Genomic DNA, 21,981 nt, shown 5'->3' with positions numbered 1-21,981 from the left:
GAAAAAAAGAAAAAGAAAAAAAAAAAAAGAATTTATTTAGGGCATGGGGAGGGGAGTTGAGGGAGTAGAGACAGAGAAAGGCAGAAAGGGGGGTGACAGGGAAAGGGAGAGAAGAGAAGAGAAGGGAAGGGAAGGGAAGGGAAGGGAAGGGAAGGGAAGGGAGGGAAGGGAAGGGAAGGGAAGGGAAGGGGAGGGGAGGGGAGGGGAGGGGAGGGGAGAGGAGAGAAGAGAAGGGAAGGGAAGGAGAGGGAAGAGAGGAGAGGGGAGGGGAGGAGGGGAGAGGAGAGGTGAGGTAGGCCAGGAACAAGGGGGAGAGAGAGATGGTGGAGGAGAATGGGGAGAGAGGGGACAAAGAGAATAAGAGAGTGAGGAGGGGGCAAGCAGCCCCTTTTTATAATGAGTCAGGCACACTTGCCTGTTGCCAGGTAACTGAGGGGCGGAGCCTAGAAGGAATGCTAACAGGATCACTCCAGGCTGGCCTCCAGTTTTCAATCCTCCCGCCACTGCCTCCCCAGCGCTGGGATTACAGACACAAACCACTGTGCCCTGCTTGACAGTATTTTAAAGCAAACCATGAGCCAGGAGACTGGCTGGAGCATAGTGTTAGCTTTGCCCTTGATGGCATCTGTTTCTGGCGAGCAGGATGTGGGAAGGCCAATGGTAGGATGTGAGAACCAGTAGGAATTCTATGTCTGCAGACTTAAGGCTCTAAGTGTGATGGAACAAAATGTGGTGTAGCCGGCAGCTTCTAATGGATGCTTCTAGCAGGGCAGCTTGGCCTGCAAACACATAGATGTTTTTGGGGGTTTTTTTTAAGAAAGAGAAAAAAAAAAAAAAAGCCATGTGGTGGTGATGCGTGCCGCCTCTAATCCCAGCACTCAGGAGGCGGGCAGATCTCTGTAAATTCAAGGCCAGCTTGGTCTACAGAGCAAGTTCTAGGATAGCCAGGGCTGTTACACAGAGAAATATTACTGGGGGTTGGGAGTCCCAGTATTTGAGAGGTTGAGGCCAGCCTGGTCTAAAGAGTGAGTTCTCGGAGAGCCAGAGAAACCGTCTCAGAGGAAAAAGAGAGAGAGAGAAAGCATCAACGAATGGGAAGGCATAATGTCATGTAGCAGCCTGGGAGGGGAGCGGCTGCCACTCCATGCAGAGATCTTGCTACCTCTCTGGTCAGTGGGGGTCATGGGTTCACGCTTGAGGCTCCTGCTGCCTCATTAGGCCAACAGGGTGGGTAAACCCTGGCCTAAGCAGGATTCCTGTAATGAGCTCACACATGTCACAACATATGTGGAGACCACATGACTCACAGGAGTGGGTTCTAAGAATCAAACTCAAGTCATTAAGCTTGAGAGCACGTGTACACCAAACCACCCTACTGGCTCCAGACTGCTTGAGACTGAGATATCCTGTTTACTGACCCCCTCACACTTCAGGGTCCAACCTTAGCCCAGTTTCCTTTCAGAGCCCAGAGCCAACATGACCCCAGTGGGTCCTGAGCCCCAACTGTGGCACCCAGGCAGTTTGAATCTCTTTAATGGCTGGGGTCTAGGTCCGAGGTGTGTGTGCGTGTGTGTGCGTGTGTGTGTGTGTGTGTGTGTGTGTTGAGGGCGGAGGTTATAGTTAGTAAGATTCACTATATACTTCAAAACTGACCAGTCCACACACACTTCCCAATGGATTTAGCTTCATTGGAACACCAATTGCCAAAGGCTGTTGGGAACCCACTTCTGCAAACTTGTGTTAGGAAAACCCAAAATGCACCTGGTCTGCTTCAGCAATGGTTTGAGGTGTTTTGTGTAGGGACAGGGAGGATGAGTGGTTTCAAACATCAAAGGAAATAGCTTTAGGTGGCGGTGGCGAAGGCTACATACAGCCATGGCAGGAAGGCAGGCATTCAGTGTCTACGGGAATGTCACCACTGTGACATACAGAAGAAAGGCCTCAGTCTTACACACCACACTGGAACACTACCAGTAACAATTCTATGATATATTTGAAAAACTTCACAACAGGTACACACAGTTTTGTTCGGAAGAAGCATGGCCGGTTACCCCATTGGGATCTTGTCCAGAGCGGTAGGCGCCTCCGGACCCCCACAGTGAGCTGCCCAGAGGCATTCGCATCTCAGATGGATGCCTCAAACAGGAGAGAATCCCAAAGCCCAGCAAGCAAACGGGAGGGAACTCTGCAGAGGGAAAAGGCCACAGGAAGAAGGCTGCCATGGTTCTAGGGAAGACTCTTCGTCGTACGGGTGATTCATTTCTAAAGAGGAAGTGAGTTCTGAGAAAAATACTTGAAGTACTCTCTCAGGGGGAGAAGGCAGTACTTCACTAGGGAGTCAACTTTCTGGGCGGCCAGCTTGCTTCTGGTTCTGACTTGGGTTCGCAGAGACTGCTCTTCCTTAGGGGTCAGGTCCGCGTGCTTGCTACCGAGGAAAGAGACACCTGTTAGAAATGCAGCATTGGATGGGGTACCCGGGGTTGGTGGTGATGCTTGGGGGTGCAACTCAGAGCCTTGATGCCCCCACAAGGTGAAAGGGTTGCCTGTGGTCTCTAGGGACCCTCAAGGAGGACCTGCCAAGTCTCCAACTCTTGAAACAGAGGTATAAATGGCCCTGACCCCTACCTGCCTCTAGATAGATTGGCAACAGGCAGGGTTCCCAAAGATCAAACTTCTAATATCGCTCCCCACCCCTTTTCTCTCTTAAAACACTATCTCACTGTGTGACTCCGGCTGGCCTAGGACCACTGAGATCTACCTGCTTCTGCTGGGGTTAAAAGCAAACGCATGTGTGTTACCACACCCCAGGTGAGACTTCTGATCTTTGATCCAGCCTGGCAGACTCCCTTTTTGGTGTGTAGAGAGAGAGAGCCTAGAAGCTGCCAGGAGCCATCCCAGGCAGTGACCCACATAGAGTAAGGGTAAAGACTAGGTGAGCTAGACAGGCAGGAATACTGGTAAAAGGAGAGGGTCATCAACCCACCCACAAAGCCTTCAACCCAAAATCTGCCCTGCTTACAAGATGGCACAGGGAATGGCTAAGCAATCAATGACTGCCCCAAATTGAGACCCATCCCACGGGCCGGGAGAGAGCCAACCCCTGACGCTATTCATGATGCTCTACTGAGCTTGCAGACAGGAACCTAGCATAACTGTCTCCCGAGAGGCTTCATCCAGCAGTGGACGGAAACTGATTTGGAGACCCACAGACAAACAGGCAGAGCTCTGGGAGTCTTGTGGAAGGATGGGGATAGAATTGTGCAAGCTGGAATCGGTCAAGGGCAACACCAGACCTACACAGTCAACTAACCTGGGCCCATGGGGGCTTACAGAGACTGAATTCCCAAAGAGCATGCAGGAGCTGGACCTTGCCCCACCACACCCCCATTTGTAGCAGATGTACAACTTGGTGTTTATATGGATCCCCTAACAATTGGAGCAGGGGCTGTCTCTGACTCTGTTGCCTGCCATTTGGATACCCTTCCCCTACCTGGACTGCCTGCTTAGACCTCAGTGGGAGAGGATGTATTTAGTCCTGTTGAAACTAGATGTCCCAGGGCGAGGTGGTACCCAAGGAGAGGTTGTCCCTTCTCTCAGAGAAGGGAAGGGGGTAATGGGGAGAAGAAATTTGCAAGGGTGAGACTGGGAAGGGGGGCTTCAATTGGGATGTAATGTGAATTAAAAAGATGTATGTATGTATGTATGTATGTATGTATGTATGTATGTATGTATGTATATATTCCCAGGAGACCTGACAGCTAAGGGCTCCAACTCTTAGAATTTGTGAGCTTCTTCCTGGAGTCCCCCAACTTTGAAGATGTGATACCTAGGGTCCCCTTTCTGTATACCCAGCCCCTGGTGGAGTTAAGGACCACCTCTTTGACGGCAGACAAAATGGCATGTCAGAATACACTGTCAGGCTGGAGAGAGATGGCTCAATGGTTAAGAGCACTGACTGCTCTTCCAGAGGTCCCGAGTTCAATTCCCCAGCAACCACACGGTGGCTCAAATTCAATCCCAAGCCCTCTTCTGGTGAATCTGAAGAAAGCAACAGTGTACTCAAATAAAATAAATAAATAAATCTCTCTTTAAAAAAAAGGGGGGAGGGTTGGGGATTTAGCCCAGTGGCAAATTTCTTCTCCCCATTACCCCCTTCCCTTCTCTGAGAGAAGGGACAACCTCTCCTTGGGTACCACCTCGCCCTGGGACATCTAGTTTCAACAGGACTAAATATATCCTCTCCCACTGAGGTCTAAGCAGGCAGTCCAGGTAGGGGAAGGGTATCCAAATGGCAGGCAACAGAGTCAAGGCCCTGGGTCCAAAAAAAAAAAAAAGGATACACTGTCGTCCAGTTTCCCTACACTCCACCCCCTACCCCTAGGACAGTGGTTGTTTCGAATCTGGTACTGCATGAATGTCCACGACTATGGCAAGATGATTCCTACTTCAGGGGGCAAGTGTCCCTCTCCTCACTATGAAGTCACCCTGAAAGCAAACAGCCTTCAGTTTTCTTTAAGAACCAAGTGACCAGGGGCAGGTGCACATGGCCCTCAACTTCCTTTGGGGTAAGCAGGTACTGGGCTGGAGAGATGGCTCAGCGGTTAAGAGCACTGACTGCTCTTCCAGAGGTCCTGAGTTCAATTCCCAGCAACCACATGGTGGCTTCACAACCATCTGTAATGGGATCTGATGCCCTCTTCTGGTGTTGTCTAAAGACAGCAACAGTGTACTCATAACATGAAAGAAAGAAAGAAAGAAAGAAAGAAAGAAAGAAAGAAAGAAAGAAAGAAAGAAAGAGGGAAAAAAGCTATTCCTACAAGCTTTGAACCTGGCAGGTTCCCATGGTGGGCAGCTCAAAAGAAGGGGGAAAGGCTCTCTTCTATAGCCTCCTGTGCTAGGATTGGCTGCACCCTGATGATTACTTCTAAAGCACGTTTGTTATGGAATAGATGACCTGGTGTGAGACACGCCTGACAGGCCCACGGTTGGCAGGAGTAGAACCTGGCTCCTTTTGCAGATGGCTGAGCTCACACACCGTCCCTCTCCTGCTCTGTCCTATCCCACGGTATCTATCCGGAGGGGCTGCAGTCAGGAGACAACACCTCAGACGCTCCCAAAAGGAAATCTTTGGGAAAGCCATAGCCCCTCCAAAGCATCCGGGTGAGGGAACCTGGTGGTAACTGACTGGCAAGAGTGGCTAGGAGCCAGGAGAATGCTGGGAGGGAAGAAATGAGTGGGAAGTTTCCAGAAACTCAGTGTAGGGCAGGAAAGGACACGACTTAAGTTTCAGGAGATAGAGTTCAAACTGGCTCAATCCATGTCTGTAAGCAAGTGGGCGTCTGTGTGTGTGTGTGTGTGTGTGTGTGTGTGTGTGTGTGTGTGTGTGTGTGTGTGTGTGTTTGGGGAGTTGACTCACCATACATATATGAATGGTTATGAGCCTAGCTAGGTGCGCATTGGGCGGGGGCTTCAGAAGGCTAGGAGTAACTGGTTTGCACAATTTGAGAAAGAGCCAATAGGCCCGTGGTTAGGAGCCTGGACTTTGTCCTGAGGACGAGAGAACTTCTGGCCAGTCGTGAGGCGAGATCAGTAGATAGTGGGTGATCATGACAAGTGTCCCCTCAGTCCAGGACACCCTGAGCACCGCTGTGTCCAGCATTGTGGTAGACAAGTGGTTTCTCAGACCCAGTCAGGTGGAGCATGGGTCTGTACAGGCCTGGCTCTAATAGTTTCCTCTGCCTCAGAATCGTCAATATCCCCCTGCCCTGAGGAGGTACCTCTTCAGCCCTGGAATGTTGCTCCACACCCTCACAGCATTCTGGAGGACTCTGCCGCGGACATCCTGGAGGGTCACAGCCTCTGTCTGTGGGAGAAGAGGGTGGGTCAGCATGACACAGAGGCAATCTCCTCCCATGGGATACACATGGTCACAGGCCATTGAGGCTGGCCATGCTCGCACAGTCTTTGTTTCAGACAGGTAAAATCTAGAGAACCCTTTGATCAACTCTATAAAATTATGTTTTCCAATGGCATTGGAATGCGTTATATTCTAGGATAATGTAACTTTCCAAAACTCTGAAAAGTCAGGAAAAAAAAGTCTCTGGGCAACGGTGGCTGATGCATGCCTTTCTTCTGAGCACTCGGGAGGCAGAGGCAGGCAGATCTCTAAGTTTGAGACCAGCCTGGTCTATACAGTGAGTTCCAGAACAGCCAGGGCTACACACAGAGAAACCCTGTCTTGACAAAACAATAAGAACAAAAAGACAAAATCTGGGGCTGGAGAGATGGCTCGGCGGTTAAGAGCACCCGACTGCTCTCCCAGAGGTCCTGAGTTCAATTCCCAGCAACCACATGGTGGCTCACAACCATCTGTAAAGAGATCCGATGCCCTCTTCTGGTGTATCTGAAGACAGCTACAGTGTACTTATATATAATAAATGAATAAATAAATCTTTAAAAAAAAATCTTCATAGGCTTCAAGAGACTTCTTTCTTTCTTTCTTTCTTTCTTTCTTTCTTTCTTGAGTCAGGGTCTCACCATGTAGCCCTGACTGGCCTGGTACTTACTACCCACATTGGCCTCGTATTACAAAGATCCACCTGCTTCTCACAGGATTCAAAGCAAAAGCATGTGCCACTATGCCCAGCTCACAGATTTTTTTAAAGATTTATTTATTTTATGCACATGAGTACACTATAGCTGTCTTCAGACACACCAGAAGAGGGCATCGGATCCCATTACAGATGGTTGTGAGCTACCATGTGGTTGCTGGGATTTGAACTCAGGACCTCTAGAAGAGCAGTCAGTGCTCTTATCCACTGAGCCACCTCTCCAGCTCCATATATATATGTGTGTGTGTGTGTGTGTGTGTGTGTGTGTGTGTGTAATGTATATATGTATAAATGTATATATATATATATATTTGTTGTACAAAGCAATACAATTTTGTAGAATTCTTTCACCATGTAAAATATTGTCATGAATCAGATTCAACAGAGAAACAAAAACTTGACAAGAAAAAGATCCCGCAATGAGAGTGAGAGAGAGAAAGAGAGAGAGAGAGAGAGAGAGAGAGAGAGAGAGAGAGAATCACAGACCAACCTCCTTTTACACTTGTCAATTCAAGCAGTCCTAGCTTTAAAACCCCTGGAAGGAACTGACCACTGGGGCCCAGGTGGCAGCACCGAAACTCATTGTTCGAATGAAGGAGAAGAACATGGTGGTCTGTGTGAGCGCCCAGGCACACGTGAGTGCATGGAGTGTGCATGTGTGTTGTATGAAACGTGTGTGGTGTGAGCAGATGTGTTCATGTGTGTTCATGAGAGGTGAAGAGGAGGAGGGGACATCAGTCTGGGTGGGTGTGACTTATACACTGCACATTGTAAGCTTAGTGGTATCGGAGAGAGGGTTTGTCCTTCAAGGCTGTCTGTCCCTGTAGGGAGCAGTGTCTTTCCTGAAACTGCAGTCTGTGTCTCAGGTGCCCGATGTCCTTGTAGCCCTGCAAACATCAGGGCAGCAGAGAGGCCTCAAGAAGTGAGAGTCCCAGACCCGGATACAGGCTAAGGCTCCTGCCCCAGGTGCACCCACCTGAAGGAAGCGGACAGTTGTCTCTTGGTCATCTTCAGTCAGCAGCAGATTGTCCACAAATATCCAGAAGAAGGGCTGCTGGCTGTCTTGGCGAGGCCGGGCATACTGCAGGATCCGGTGGAACTGGAACATGTACCAGCCTGCCAATGAACCCGGGGGGAGACAGGTTCAGATGGAGAGGATTGGGGAAGGAGCAGGATGGCTTTTGTGAATGCTGGGTACCTCTGCTCTCCCTTTACGGAGATGGGAGGGCCAATATCCACCTCAGAACTCACCCAACAGCTCACTAAGCATGTGCAAGTTCACCTGGCGGTTAAGAGCCCAGGGAAGCTGGATTTAAAATGCCCTGTCTGAAGGCTAAAACGGTACGAGAGGATGGAGAGACAGGAGAGAGGACAGAGTAGAGGTGGCAGGGTTGAAGACAAGATTCTCAAGTGACCAGAGATGAAAACAGTCCCATTTCTTGAAACTTACCAGGACAGCGGTCACAAGAGTAGCCTAGGGGCTGGGTTGAGCCATACACCAAGTCAAAGGGGCCCCATTTCTCCACCTAGGGAACACACGAGTTTGGCTGAGAGTCAAGTGCTTCCCAACTGGTGACCAGCATCAAGGCCTCTGTACCCCAATCATCTCCCCAGTGATATACCTTGTGGGTGACCCAGACAGACCTCCTAGTTGAGCCTTGGGGCCCACATAGGCAGTGACACCCAGACAACACTCTCAGGACAAGCCCATACAGTGGTAGCCTGAGAGCACTCCATATCTGAGATTCCGTCTCAGATAACTGTTGGCTCTTTCAAAAGGGCCCGTCCTGGAGGGAGCACATAAACTCATTCAGCCTAAGGAACTCCCATGTCCTTCTGGGAAATCACTGACTGTGCTGAGAGCCAGGCAGCTGGGAACAGACAGCAGGGTAGACACTGTGTGGTAGCCATAAACAGTCCCCACTTAGATCAGATGGGGGTCACTTCCAGGACAAGTCAGAGAATGAAAGGATTAGCCTCAAGTGCAGACAAGCAAGGAGTCTTCTGTTTGTACAAGTAGCCCAAGGTCCAGAGCCCAGGAAATCTCTGCTTCAACAATGGCTCCTCTAATCCTGAACCTTCCGCCCCCTCCCCCTCCCAGTTTTTCACAGGATTTTTCTGTGTAGCCCTGGCTTGCTCTGTAGACCAGGCTGGCCCAGAATTCACAGATCCACCTGCCTCTGCCTTCTGAGTGCTGGGATTAAAGTTGTACACCAACACTGCCTGGCTAGCCCCAGACATTCTCTTAGGAAAAAGTTCCTGAGATGCCCACAAGTGAGTTCCCCAATCTAGCTAGGTCCCTACTTTCTTGAGCCTTCCCATTTCTCTTAGAGTAATGGACTGCCACCCAGAGGCTCTTGTGCTCTTCCTCTGTGCCCCAACCTCTTTACCTGATGTGCACCTAGGGTCCTACAGGGCCATGACTGGCTGGGGTCTAGCCGGAAGAAGTAGGCAGGATTCTGGGTTAAAAAGACCAACACCCTAACTGTATAGCTAGATCCTAATGCACTGGCACACTGCCTGCACGCCCACAGGAGGAGCGGAAGAGGTGCCACCACAGGGTCAAGACAGCACCAGATTGGTGTTTGGAAGATGTTTTCAGACAACTGCCTGCCACTCAGTTCAAGACTTGCAGTTATGAGAGGGTGGGGTGGGGTTGAGCCGCCTCTGCCCAATCATATCCCTATATTGTAGAAGACAGAAACCAGCCACACAAATTTCAAGAAGTTTGGCTGCTTGTCCCATCAGGTCTGAGGGCTATACAAAGGCCATAGAAGCATTCTGTCCCCACCTCCCACTGTGAGGCATTGGGAGGGGGGTAATTTTACCCAGGCTGGCTCAAGCTGGGACCCCATGCTGGTCTAGAGACCTCCAGCAATATGCTATCCCCCATTCGCTCTACCCTACCCCTCCAGGGCCCCCTTCCTCTCTTTTTGCCCCTTCCTCCAGGCCCTGTAGTCTCTCCCGGTAGCACATGGAGCCTCGGAAGCCCACCCACCCCTGCCTCAACTCACTTCTCTCCTCACGACATTGGTGACATCTTCCACGTACTTCAGCGTTCCTCCCTCAGAACCAGAACCGCTTTCCAAAAAGCCCAAACTCTTTAGTTCTGGAGTGGGGGGGACAGGGGAAGGAAGGAGAGACAGACAGGATGGATACAGCAGATGTGGGCTCTGTCCCCAGAGTGGGGATCTATGACAGTGCAATTTCCCAGCCACAGACAAGCAGCTTGATCCTTTCAGCAGCAGAGCCCAAGACAAACTTCCTGAGTGTTAACTTGATGAAAATGAAGCAATTTGTTGCAAAACTCTTCGGCCTTTCTAAGCTATGTTCTGGCTGGTTTGCTTAGACAACCAGACAGGCTGGAGACCCCACAGGGCAGGTGGGTTTACCCTCAGTCTCCCGAGAATAAGAGCTTGGGCAAGTGCAGCCCTTGCTAGGTGTCCTTAAAGCATAGTGATACAATTATAGCTATTACATAGGGCACTCGTGACACATTGTGATACAATTTAGCCAGAGACCGGAGCACCTTTGGAACTTCTGTGCTTGCTGGGCACAGTGGGGATCAAAGCAGTCTGACCGACAGGATCACAGGAGAAGTGGCTAGGTTGGGAGGTTCAGGAAGATGGGGGACTGGGGGAGTTTAAGTATGAGAAAGTTAGAGCTACCTTCCCACCAGCAGCTGTTCCCATTGACCCCTGTAGGCTTGTCTCTTCCTCTTGGGGCGCTGGGTCTCTATCTGAGTCCCGGTTCTCCAACCCTTTTCACCCTTCCTCTTGCTTGGAAAGATGAAAATCTCCACAAATGGGAGATTTCTTTCCCCCCTGGCAATCCTGGGATACTGGCTTTCCTGGGACACTCAGTTCTCTCAGTTCAAGGAGTCTGAGGAAGAGGTTTTCTACCATTAATCCCTGCTTCACCTCTCAGGTGCCCAGTGATAGATATCCTAACGGCCAAACAGAGGACACCAGAACACTCTGGCGCCCTCCTAGCCCCTCTTCTGGAAAGTCGTTTTGTTTTTTTTTTTCTTGTGACTCTACTCACCTTTATCAATATTCCCAAAAAGACTCAGCACCCTCACTGGCTGTCTCTTCCATGCAGACACAGTCTTGTATATCTCCACAGGGCTTGCCTGGAAGGGAAGCAGAGGGAAAAAGAGAGAAAGACAAAAGGATGCATGCTGATTGCCCAGTGAACGCCATTATAGTTAAGCGACCCCTGTGACAGTCTTTCCCTGAATGCACAGGACTCACCCAAGAGCCACCTGGGACTTGCTTGCCAAGACCTGGCTGGCCCTGATGTGACCAGTGCTGTCCGTCCCTCCCTGGAGATCAAGTCCACCCATTCCCTGAGTCTAGGACCCCCATAGAGCTACAAAGGGAGTTAGGGTTTCCTTGAAGTTCAAAGGGAATGGATTCCCCTCAGAAAACAACAACTCTGTAGGTCTCCAAGAACTCCCTGAGAGCAAAACCGTTCCAGGAGTCTGAAATCCAGGTAACAGCAGGGATGGTAGCTTCGGAGGCTTCAGGGAACCATCCCAGGCCTTTTCCCAGCAGCTGGGCTCGGCATACAGTGGGTGGCTCCTATTGGCATCGGGGTACCAAAGCCTTCATCATTACATGGTCTTTCCCTGTGCATCTCAATCCCCTCAAACTCCTTCTCTTACATGGGTACCCTCCGTTTTGTACAGTGTCCACAGCAATTCAAATGTTCTCTCATCTCAAGTTCAACTAAGGTGACACCTCAGAGCCCCCACTTCCAAACTGTGTTTGCAGGTCCCTGGCTTATGACCTTGATGGACATCTAGGGAAGGGAAGACTTCAGTTCTTCCCGCCCCACCCAGGAGGCCGCAGTCATGGCAAGGGGATGTTGTGTTGGTTAAGCATTCGAGCCAGTATAATGAACTTATGTGTCTGTGGAGAGGGGGCTCCTGTCCTACTTGTGACCAGTAACCATTCCCAGGCTTTTAAGAAAGATTAGTGACTGGGCTGGAGAAATGGCTCAGCGGTTAAGAGCACTGACTGCTCTTCCAAAGGTCCTGAGTTCAACTCCCAGCAACCACATGGTGGCTCACAACCATCTATAATGAGATCTGGGGTCATCTGGCCTGCAGGCACACATGCAGACAGAAAGCTGTATGATAATAAATATTAAAAAAAAAAAAAAGAAAGATTAGTGACTACGGATATACTCAGTTGGTAAAGAGCTTATGGAGTGGGACAGTGGTGGCACAGGACTTTATTCCTAGCACTCAGGAGATAGAAGCAGGCAGATCTCTGAGTTTGAGGCCATCCTGGTCTACAGAGCTAGTTCCAGGACAGCCAGGGCTATACACAGAGAAACCCTGCCTTAAAAGACTGAAACATGGGCTAGAGAGATAGCTCGGTGGTTAAGAGCACTGACTGCTCTTCCAGAGGTCCTGAGTTCAATTCCCAGCAACCACATGGTGGCTCACAACCATCTGTAATGGGATCCGATGCCCTCTTCTGGTGTGTCTGAAGACAGCTGCAGTGTACTCATAAATAAAAATAAATAAATGTTTAAAAAAAAGACTGAAACGTGTCCCTCAACAGAGGAATGGATACAGAAAATGGGGTACATTTACACAATGGAGTACTACTAAGCTATTAAAAACAATGACTTCATGAAATTCACAGGCAAGTGGATGGAACTAGAAAACACCATCCTGAGTGAGGTAACCCAATCGCAAAAAAACACACACATGGTATTCACTCACTGATAAGTGGATATTAGCCCAAAAGCTCGGATTACCCAATGATACGATCCACACAGATCGCATGAAGCTCAAGAAGAAGGACGACTAAAGTGTGGATGCTTCAGTCCTTCTTGTAAGGGGGAACAAAAATATTAGTAGGAGGAAATATAGAGACAAAGTTTGGAGCAGAGACTGAAGGAAGGACCATCCAGAGACTGCCCCACCTGGGGATCCAGCCCATATACAGTCACCAAACCCAGACAACATTGCTGATGCCAAGAAGTGCATGCTGACAGGAGCCTGATAGAGCCTCTCCTGAGAGGCTCTGCCAGAACCTGACAAATACAGAGGTGAATGCTAGCAGCCAACCATTGAACTGAGAATGGGGTTCCCAATGGAGGAATTAGAGAAAGGTTTGCAGGAGCTGAAGGAGTTTGCAACCCCATAAGAACAACAATACCAACCAACCAGAGCTCCCAGGGACTAAACCACCATCCAAAGAGTACACATGGACAGACTCATGGTTCCAGCTGCATATGTAGCAAAGGATGGCCTTGTTGGGCATCAATGGAGAAGTCCTTAGTCCTGCCAAGGCTGGACCTCCAGTGTAGGGGAATGTCAGGGGGGGGGGTTGGAGAGGGTGAACACCTTCATAGAAGCAGGAGGAGGGAAGACGGGATAGCGGATTTATGGATGGGAAACCGGGAAAGAGGATAGCATTTGAAATGTAAATTTTTAAAAAATCCAATAAAAAAGTCAAAATGAGAAAAAAGAAAAGACCGAAAAGGAAAAAAAGTTTGTGTGAAGCCCTTGGCTTTGGGTTCAGTCCTTATAAATACGGTGCCTGTAATCCCAGCAGAGGATCAGGAGCTCAATCAAAGCCATCCTTGGCTCTACAGTGAGTTTGTGGCCAGCCTGGGCTACCTGAGATCCTATCACAAAACATCAGTGACACCTGCTCTCCCGTAGGAACACACCAGGAGGCATTAAGGCAAAACCTCAGCCCCGTCCAGTGATGAGCGTACACGATGTAAGCGGGCAGCCAGCAGCCGGCGGCAGATCCAGCCCCTCCCCCGCACCGGGTGTCCTCACCCCCTCTCGGTCATGGAAGGCCTTCAGCTGGTGACGCCACTTCTTGCGCCTCTGCAGCAGTCCGCTCCGGGAGAAAGGCAGGCACAGGAAGCAAACCCAGCAGGCCATGGCATTGATGCGCTCCGAGGTCCCGGGGCCCACCAGGATATCCACACACTCGAAACAGTAGCATCTAGAGTCAAACCGAAAAAAAAAAAACCACCATGACCGGAGTCATACTGCTGTCGGGGGACCACAAGCCAGGCCAGCACCTTGTTTTGGAGGGAACCATCTGTTTCCCTCTCTGGCTTTGCTTTTGTGCTGGGTGGGTGGGGCTGGCTGCAGGCCGGGAAAGAGACTTAGTAACAGAAGAGAAGAGGCGGGTGTGGTAGCAATGGCGGACTTGGAAACACTTTAGTCTTTCCACAACTTGGAAGCCTGTACACACATTTTTAAGGGCTCGGAGAAAAAAAACATATGAAGGAGCAGCTGGCCCGGAAGGGGGCACTTAGAAGTCAGGGTCGCAAAGAGAAAGATATCCAAAAGGACAGGGCAGGGGGACCACCATAGATGGAGCTCAGGACAGTGATTTAACTGAGGGTGAATGAGATGCCCGTGCCCTGGACCCACCATATTGCATAAGGATAGAGGGAATGGCTGTGTGGTGGCTGTTGTGTTTGTGAAGAGAGACATCCCAGATGCACGTCCTTCAGCAACGGCTTCCCATGTTGTGGGAAGGTGGGGGGGAGGGGCTTTTGGGAGGAGCAATAGGAAGTTGGGTCCTGCCTCACCTGGTACAGTCGGGGCTCTCACAGATGAACAGGGTATGCCCGGAGCAGCAGATGGTACAGTAGCTCTGGTGTCCATCCTCATCGTATAGGAAGAGGGTCTCCAGGAACTTGTCCTGAGCAGGGAATATAAAGGCTGTGGGTGTGATCTCCCTCTACGGTTCCACGTCAAGGGAGTCCCACCACCTTCCCGCTTACCTTACACGGAGCACAAATTCCCCCCTCAAACAAGGGGTGCTGAGCGTACACCTGGAGAGATCCGCAACAGAGGCAGATGTCTAGAGAGAACACAGAGGGAAAAGCAGGATAGGTGCTTATCAAAAGCAACCCCGTGGGCTGGAGAGATGGCTCAGCGGTTAAGAGCACTGACTGCTCTTCCAGAGGTCCTGAGTTCAATTCCCAGCAACCACATGGTAGCTCACAACCATCTGTAAAGAGATCCGATGCCCTCTTCTGGTGTATCTGAAGACAGCTACAGTGTACTTACATATAATAAATGAATAAATCTTAAAAAATAAATAAATAAACAAAAGCAACCCCGTAGATCCTGAGAGAGATGTGGGAAGCCCCAGCAGGGATGGGTCAGGGTCAGAGACCGGAAGACTTAATGGGAGAACAAGATGTCCCAAATGAAGCATGTAGAGCTTTTTGTGGACTTGGAATGGTGGGGCTAAAAATGCCCATGGAAACCCAAAGAGGTCCAAACCAGCCCAAATCCAGAGAAACAGATCATTGGCTGGGGAGGTCCGGAGTGACCGTTGATGGATACGCATGTTTTCCTCATTTCTTTTTCTGACCAAGTCACATGTGTCTCAAGCTGGCTTCATCCTCACTGGGGACCGTCTGGTTCTTCCACCTCTACCTCCCGGAATGCAGGGATTCCAAAGTCCCACACCCAGTTTATAGGGCACTGGGAACAGGACTCAGGGCTTCTGGCAAGGTAAGTGAACACTTAGCCTAGTCTCAAATTAGATGGTAGTGTGGCTGACGTAAACACAATTTGGAGCGGGGTGGGGAGGGAGCTGGGGTTTGGAGACAGAGGTTTTTTGTGTAGTCCAGGCTGTCCTGGAACTAGCTCTATAGAGCAGGCTGGCTCAAACTCAGAGATCTTCCTGCCTCTGCCTCCTGAGTTCTAAGATTATTGTGTGAGCCACCATGTCCAGCCAAGATATACAAAAAAAAAAAAAAAAAAAAAAAAAAAAAAAATCAAACTACATGCCTTAAGCAAGTCTGGTGCTGGGGTCGAGGTGGGGGTGCAGTAGAGAGAGGACATCCAATGGGGATCAGGATCGTTCCCCACTTTCCGGGATGGCTGAGTGAAGTAAACCTTTCTGGTGGGGCTGGCAACTGTTTCTCTGGGTCACAGGCTAGGTGTGCAAACTTACCTTCGATGTTCCGCTGGTTCACGTTGACTTCGTACCTGATGATCTCTGCAAGAGAAAGACAAGTAATCCCTTCTCTCTCTGGGCTCCTCGTTGGAACACACATGGCAAACTTGTCTTCTGTGGTGATTGGGACACAAGGAATCTCTGCCACTGATGCCCACCAAATGCCTGCCCTTGTAGCTTGGGGTGCCATCCCGAATGATGCAGGAACTTTCCATGCATTGCCTGACTCTAAGGGCCATATCTAAGAGATAAATTCATTACTGGGTAGGGCCTTACCTCTGCCTGTCGGCGGTGAGGAAGGGGTTAGAGGCTCCTTGGAGTCTTCCAGTACCATATCCACGCTGTCTTCCTCTTTCAGATCTGGGGCTAGAGATGAAGAAGCCATCATTACAGAAAGATCTCAAAGGAAACAAGATACATGCAGGAAAACAGCTCCCTGTAGTCCATACAGGAGTCAGGGGAGCCACCAGAACTGCCCAGCTAAGCCACGGTGACATTTCTCCATCCATTGGAGGTTAGGAGGCTGCAACATCAACTTTGAGGTGCCCTGTGGGGGGTACCCTTCATCCATTCAGTCCCAGACAATGTGTATTTTCAGGTGGCCCTGCCTTCCCCTGCTCCTGGCTGAATCTCTAGGACCCATATTCTTGCTTTCTAGTGACCCCTAAGGACCCTGCGGAACTAGAGGAGGCAAAAGAAGAAAGGAGAGGGAAAGGAAGAAAAAGGCCTGAGGATCTTACAAGATTTCGGCCATTGCTCTTCCAGGGGACTGTCAGGGTCAGTGCTAGAGCTCTCCGGAGTCTCCAGGTTCAAGGTTTCATGGGTCTTAGAGCAGGAAGAAGGTGTCTCCCGGGAACCCATGGATGTAATCTGCTAGAAGGGTCTGCGTCCAAGGGATGGCGGGCGTACCAGCAGGGTCCTCAGAACCCTAAAACGCAAGGAGAGAGGTTGAGAGGAGGGTGTGCCCGTTCTCTTAGGGCCTCGCGGGGTAATGTGGGGAGGAACAGAGAGGGCTGGTTAAAAGGGACCTGGTGGGTAAGTAAGATTGAGGACGTAATGCTGGATGGAGCCTATGAGGGCCTGGGATGGTAGGGTTGAGGGGGCGGGTCTTAAGGAGCCCAGCACGTGAGGGGAGGAGTGGGGGTGGGGTGGATGGGGCGGGACTGAAGGGGCTTAGGAAGCCTTGCGAGTGGGAGAGGGGTTCGGGGAAAGGGTGGAGGAGGGAGAGAGAGTTCAGAGGAGCGGGTTATGGAGTACTGTAGGGTTCAGGGCTGAAATGGGGTAGGAGTGAAAGAAGGGAGGCTCTGGGCCTCACACGTTGAGGCTAGGGAGCTGGGAGGTAGGGTTCCTGACGGTGTGGAGGGGGATGGGTAGGGCAAAGGAGCAAATGACCAAGGGTGGGGGAGGAGTAGGAAGTGAGCCTTGGGTGGAGACAAATCTAGGTTAGAGTAGAATTTATTAGAACGAGGTAGGACTATCAGGGTGACACTGTACAAGGTAGCATCTATCTGTGGGTAACTGGAGGAAAACCTGCCAACCTTTCGGGAGGTACTTCATCAATAATCCTTCCTACCTGGTCTAAAAAGCCAATTTATTCATGGCCAGTAATCCCTTCCGGGATACCGCAGTGGCTGGCCTAATCCACCAGCGGTTTTAATGAAGGGCCAAGTTCTGGGCTTTGATTGGCAGAGCCGCTTGACTTACACGAGGTTCGGTATGGAAGTCATTGTACAGTAAAATCACCTGACTGCTCACCTCAGCCCAGTGTTCGAGGCCAGCGCCATGACGACGGCCCAGTCCTGTGGTGTGAAGAACTAAAGAGAGACTGGGCAGAGAGTGGGAGACAGCCAGGTCCTTTGTCCAAATCTCAGTGTTTAAGGAATAGGGACCCTGAGATATTGCACCTGCCCAACTTGTTAGAGGAGCCCTACACCTCGCTGCACACCGATGACGGCTGTGTATGAAGCTGGAGAAACATCTGTTTTGATATATGGCACAAGCTACACATTTCTACCATTTACCCCTCCGCCCGCAGCTAAGGGCAAAGTTCCTTTGCTCCGGTTTTTCCTGGTCTTCTACTTTTTCCTCCTTTTTATCTTTTTTTCTTCCTCCTTTCCTGTTAAGATTTCCCTTATCCCAGGCTGATCTGGAATTCGCCATATAATCAAGACTAACCTTGAGTTTCCCCTCTCCCTGCCCCACCTAGACAGCGCTGAGATTACAGATTAGGAACCGCCCGGATCCAGGGGTGTGGCCCTGGGGACTGCGGGCCTCCAACAACTAAGTTTTATCTTTATCGCCAGACTTCGGTTTATTTTTAACATTTGGGTTGTTCCCCACCCCCATCCCTCACCTAATCCCCCCACCCCCAAGACAAAGTTTCTTTGTGTAGCCAAGGCTGTCCTGGAACTCATATAGTCTAGACTGGCCCCTCAGAGATCTGCTTGCCTCTGCCTCGGGAGTGCTGGGATTAAGGACAAGCACAACTTCCCAGAGTCATTCCGGGTAATTTTTTTTTAAATGCCCAGCAAGAGTTGGTGGCCTTCCTCTTTGTCTTTTTCTTACTGATCTGAAAGTTCTTTTTGTTAAAGGTATATTCTCATGTAAATTATTTGACTGCTTTTTTTTTTTTTTTTTTTTTTTTTTTTTTTTTTTTTTTTTTGAGACTGGTCTCATTGTATACTTGGGCTGGTTTGCCTGGAATTCACAAAGGTCCAGCGCCTTTCCTTCCCAAGGGCTGGAATTAAAGGTATGTGCTACCTCACCTAGCCTTTTTTTCAAGATTGGGCCTCATTCTGTAGCCTAGGCTGACTTAAGGGCGTGGCAACTGGTAGATTCCGGGTATAAGACATCACACCCAATATCACTAATGCCTTTTAATGTTTCTTTTTTTGATATTTCCCGTGGAGATACTTTGTATCAAGACAGACCTATTGCTTTTTTAATTATTATCTTTATTTGAGTATGTATGTGTACACGTGCACTTGCCTGGCATGCTGTACCTATTCGTCAAGTTCTGGTGAGAAAAAAAAAAGCCCAGCAAGATGGCTGGGTAGACACAGATGCAGATGCTTGCAGCCAACCATGGGACTGAGCACGGGGACTCCGATGCAGGAGTTAAGGGAAGGACTGAAGGAGCGGAAGGGGTTTGCAACCCCATAGGAAGAACAACAGTATCAATCACCCAGAGCTCCCTGGGACTAAACCACCAACCAAAGAGTACACATGGAGGGACCCATGGCTCCAGCTGCATGTGTAGCAGAGGATGGCCCTATCTGGCTTCAAAGGGAGGGGAGGACCTTGGTCCTGTGAAGGCTTGATACTCCAGTGTAAGGGAATGCTAGGGTAGTGGGGCAGGAGTGGGTGGGTGGTGGGTGTGAGGGAGCTCCCTCTTGGAGGCAGGGGGAAGGGATGGGATAGGGGGGTGTTGGAGAGGAAACCCGGAAGGGGGATAACATAAAATAACCAAAAAAAAAAAAAAGGTCTCAGTGGCAAAGGTACTTGTATCCAAGCCTAACAACCTGAGTTCAGTCCCTGGAACCCAACACACACACACACACACGCACACGCACACGCACACGCACACACTTTTAAAAATTCTGTGCTGGACCTGGAGATATGGCCCAGCAGTTAAGAACACTTGTTGTTCCAGCAGAGGGCCAGAGTTCGATGTTAATTTAGATGTAACTCTTATATGTCTAGGTTAAGAAACCGCGGAGTGTTTAAGATGCTAAATCCAGGCAGTGGCGTACGTACCCTTCCATTTCTTCTTTTGTGAGAATGAGCTCTGGCCAGACTCTGTGGTCCAGCTACTTAGGAAGGAAAAGTAGGCCTGAGACTGGGGCACAGGAGTCAAGGCCAGACTGGACTACACTGTGGGATTCCATTTGAAGCAACAAGACTTCGGCTACAGATCAGCTACAGATGTCTGTCAGGCAGCCGGCTCTGGGTTCAACCCCCAGCAAATGCCTACTCTCCTATCACTCACAGCAGGAGGATCAGAAGTTTAAGGCCATCCTAGGCTACATAGTGATTTCTGGGCCAGCCTGGGCTACATGAGACTCTAACCCCAGTCCCCCCCCCACAAAATCAGTCAATTAAATTAACAGCAACAAAAAGGGAACGAGGAGTTCCATGGTTGTGAGAATTACACGGTTCTTTTATCATTTTTCTGGCCTTTTGATGTTTTCGTTGGTATTGGGAATATTTTCTATTACGTGTTAACCGGTTCTAACTTAGAGTTAACACGTGGGCATTGTTGGCAGTCAAAGCACACACTTGGCTTACAGATCTGCCAGGCCTGTGGCAGTCCCCCAGGCAGGTCTCTACCCATAGCCACCACAGCAGCACCTGACTCCACTCCACCTCTGCTGAAGATGGTTTGGTGATTTCCATTGCTCCCTGCCCAGAACTGTCAGAGCTCCATCCAGCCCGGACCCAGGCCTTTGTTCTCTGCTCCTCCGTAAGGTGGAGTAGCTGCCCTGGGCTAGCCCCAATGCTGTGGTCAACCTCTTTGTAGGTAAGGACGTTGAGGATCACAGACACAGCCTGCGTGCTGGAGCCTCTGAAAACCTGAGGCGTAGCCCTACCCTGGGCTACTGAGAGGGTATGGCTCTCTCAGGCCACCTCTTCTAAGTTTAGCAGCTACAGACCACCTGCAGGTGTGGACTGTCGCGGAAACCCCCACGTGTGATGGAAAGTCCAAAATTCTACGGGAGTCTTTTCTGTTGATCTCCCCTCAGAGGCTGGGGGACGCCTGCCTACAACAGTCAGTGCTCAACTGACGGTGGATGCTCTCGGTCGGGTTCAGGCTTTTTTTAAATAATGCAGACTTTGGTCTTACACTGCAGTTTTTAGTTCTCCTTTATCTGTTGCCTTTGGCAGAGAAATCCCCGTCTGAGGAGAAGCCCCTAACTGGGGAGGAACCCCCCAAGGCTGCAAGCAAGACAGTAGGAGAGGAGCAATTCTAAGTAAGGGGGCTGGCTGAGCCACAACCGGGTCAGCACCTGATTACCCAAAGATACCCCAAGTGCCTCCGGCATCTTGGGTACCTAATGTGTGTATTCTGGAGCTGGTGGACCCAGAGACTCCGTTAGTACCCTTCGTGTTCTTGAGATCCTGGCAAGGTGTGAGCAGGGAGCAAGGGACTGGGACCTGTGTCCCCTCTGCCATGTCAGTGAGGGATCTCTGTGCTCTGGACAGCAGGAGTCGTGTTTGTTAGGGGCCGGGTTTACAGAGTTGGGGGTTGATGTTTCTATAGGAAATGCATACCTGCTGGAGACAGCGGGAGACGCCAGTGAGCCGCAGCCTCCTTTGGGGATGAGAGAGAGGTGGTGTCTCTCAGGGAGTAAAAGTCCATTTTGGCATCTCCCGACGCTTCCTTCTCAGTATCTGTGGGAGGCATAGCGCAGATGTCATTAACCCCATAGCCATTTCCAAAGACACTATGATTATGGCCCAGAGCCTGGTGAAGGACCATGGGAGGACCCTACCCCCCATTCATGACCTTTAGAACATTCTCCCCTGCCTATCTTGCTATTCACATGCACCCCAGCTCTGAAGTAACTGACCCTTCCAATGAAGCTCTCCCTTCTTCCCCCAGTACCTGGTCCTCATGCTGAAGCCCCTTATCTACTTTCAATACTGATTCTTCACCCCCTCCTTTCCTACCTGATTCCCCCCCACACATACACACAACACACACACACACACACAAACACACACACACACAGTTTTATGGTGACCACCATGTGAGAATACACAAGTGATGCTACTCACTGAATCAGTCTCCAACACAGCCTGAGCTCTCCTCTCACTGTACCACACAGCCCAGTGCTAGGCTAACTGGTCTACCATTGGCTTCTATTCAACTGTCAGTGCTCATATTGGGGACCCCAGTACAGACCTGACCTGACTTTGCTCTAAAAGCTTGTCACCTCCCAGGTCACTGGCAGCCGTATGCTCTCACCTTGCTGGGGGCACAATTTCCATTCATGCCCACCTCTGCTTCCCTTTCCAACTGCCTCCGAGACCCCTCCCTGATTTGCTTGGAGGCCCTATCTTTCAAGCTACACTGCCCTCTGGTCTCTATCAGGAGTTCTAAGACGGCTCCTTAGACTATAGGGAGAATAAGACCGGAACGTGCATGGTCCAGACATCTGTCTAGGGCAGTGGTTCTCAACCTGTAGGTCACGACCCCTTTGGGGATTAAACAACCCTTTGGGGGAGGGGGCTGTTAGATATCCTGCATATCAGATGTTTATATTATGATTCATAACAGTAGCAAAATTACAGTTGTGAAGTAGCAGTTTATGGGGGGCGAGGGGTCACCACAACATGAGGGTATTAAAAGGTCACAGCCCTGGTCTATGGGCTCTCTGCCTTCTTCCCCCTTCCTCTTATATACT

At 50.2% G+C, this 21,981-nt stretch overlaps 1 protein-coding gene across 1 annotated transcript; it reads right to left on the bottom strand.

Moving 5' to 3' along the window:
• Window positions 1–1,974: 1,974 nt before the first annotated feature.
• Window positions 1,975–16,568, bottom strand: Dnmt3l (DNA methyltransferase 3 like). The gene is made up of 12 exons (XM_032889182.1): window positions 16,315–16,568; window positions 15,851–15,940; window positions 15,572–15,616; window positions 14,385–14,464; window positions 14,190–14,302; window positions 13,420–13,591; window positions 10,656–10,743; window positions 9,626–9,720; window positions 8,062–8,137; window positions 7,588–7,727; window positions 5,778–5,863; window positions 1,975–2,425 (listed from the first exon to the last, which is right to left on the bottom strand). Exons 1-12 carry the CDS (start codon window positions 16,433–16,435, stop codon window positions 2,263–2,265), a joined length of 1,269 nt encoding a protein of 422 aa, XP_032745073.1. The 5' UTR covers window positions 16,436–16,568; the 3' UTR covers window positions 1,975–2,262.
• Window positions 16,569–21,981: the final 5,413 nt, after the last annotated feature.

This window comes from Rattus rattus, chromosome 18 (assembly GCF_011064425.1).
Source record: "Rattus rattus isolate New Zealand chromosome 18, Rrattus_CSIRO_v1, whole genome shotgun sequence".
NCBI classification, from domain to species: Eukaryota; Metazoa; Chordata; class Mammalia; order Rodentia; family Muridae; genus Rattus; species Rattus rattus.
The sequence above is the reverse complement of the archived record's forward strand: the minus strand, read 5'-3'. Positions and strand labels throughout refer to the sequence as shown.

Coding starts and splice junctions, on each gene's coding strand:
- Dnmt3l (XM_032889182.1), bottom strand. CDS start 16,435: ATGGGTTCCCGGGAGACACCTTCTTCCTGCTCTAAGACCCATGAAACC. Junction 14,303..14,384: donor GAATTTGTGCTCCGTGTAAG/GTAAGCGGGAAG, acceptor TTCCCTGCTCAG/GACAAGTTCCTGGAGACCCT. Junction 7,728..8,061: donor CTCTTGTGACCGCTGTCCTG/GTAAGTTTCAAG, acceptor GTTCATTGGCAG/GCTGGTACATGTTCCAGTTC.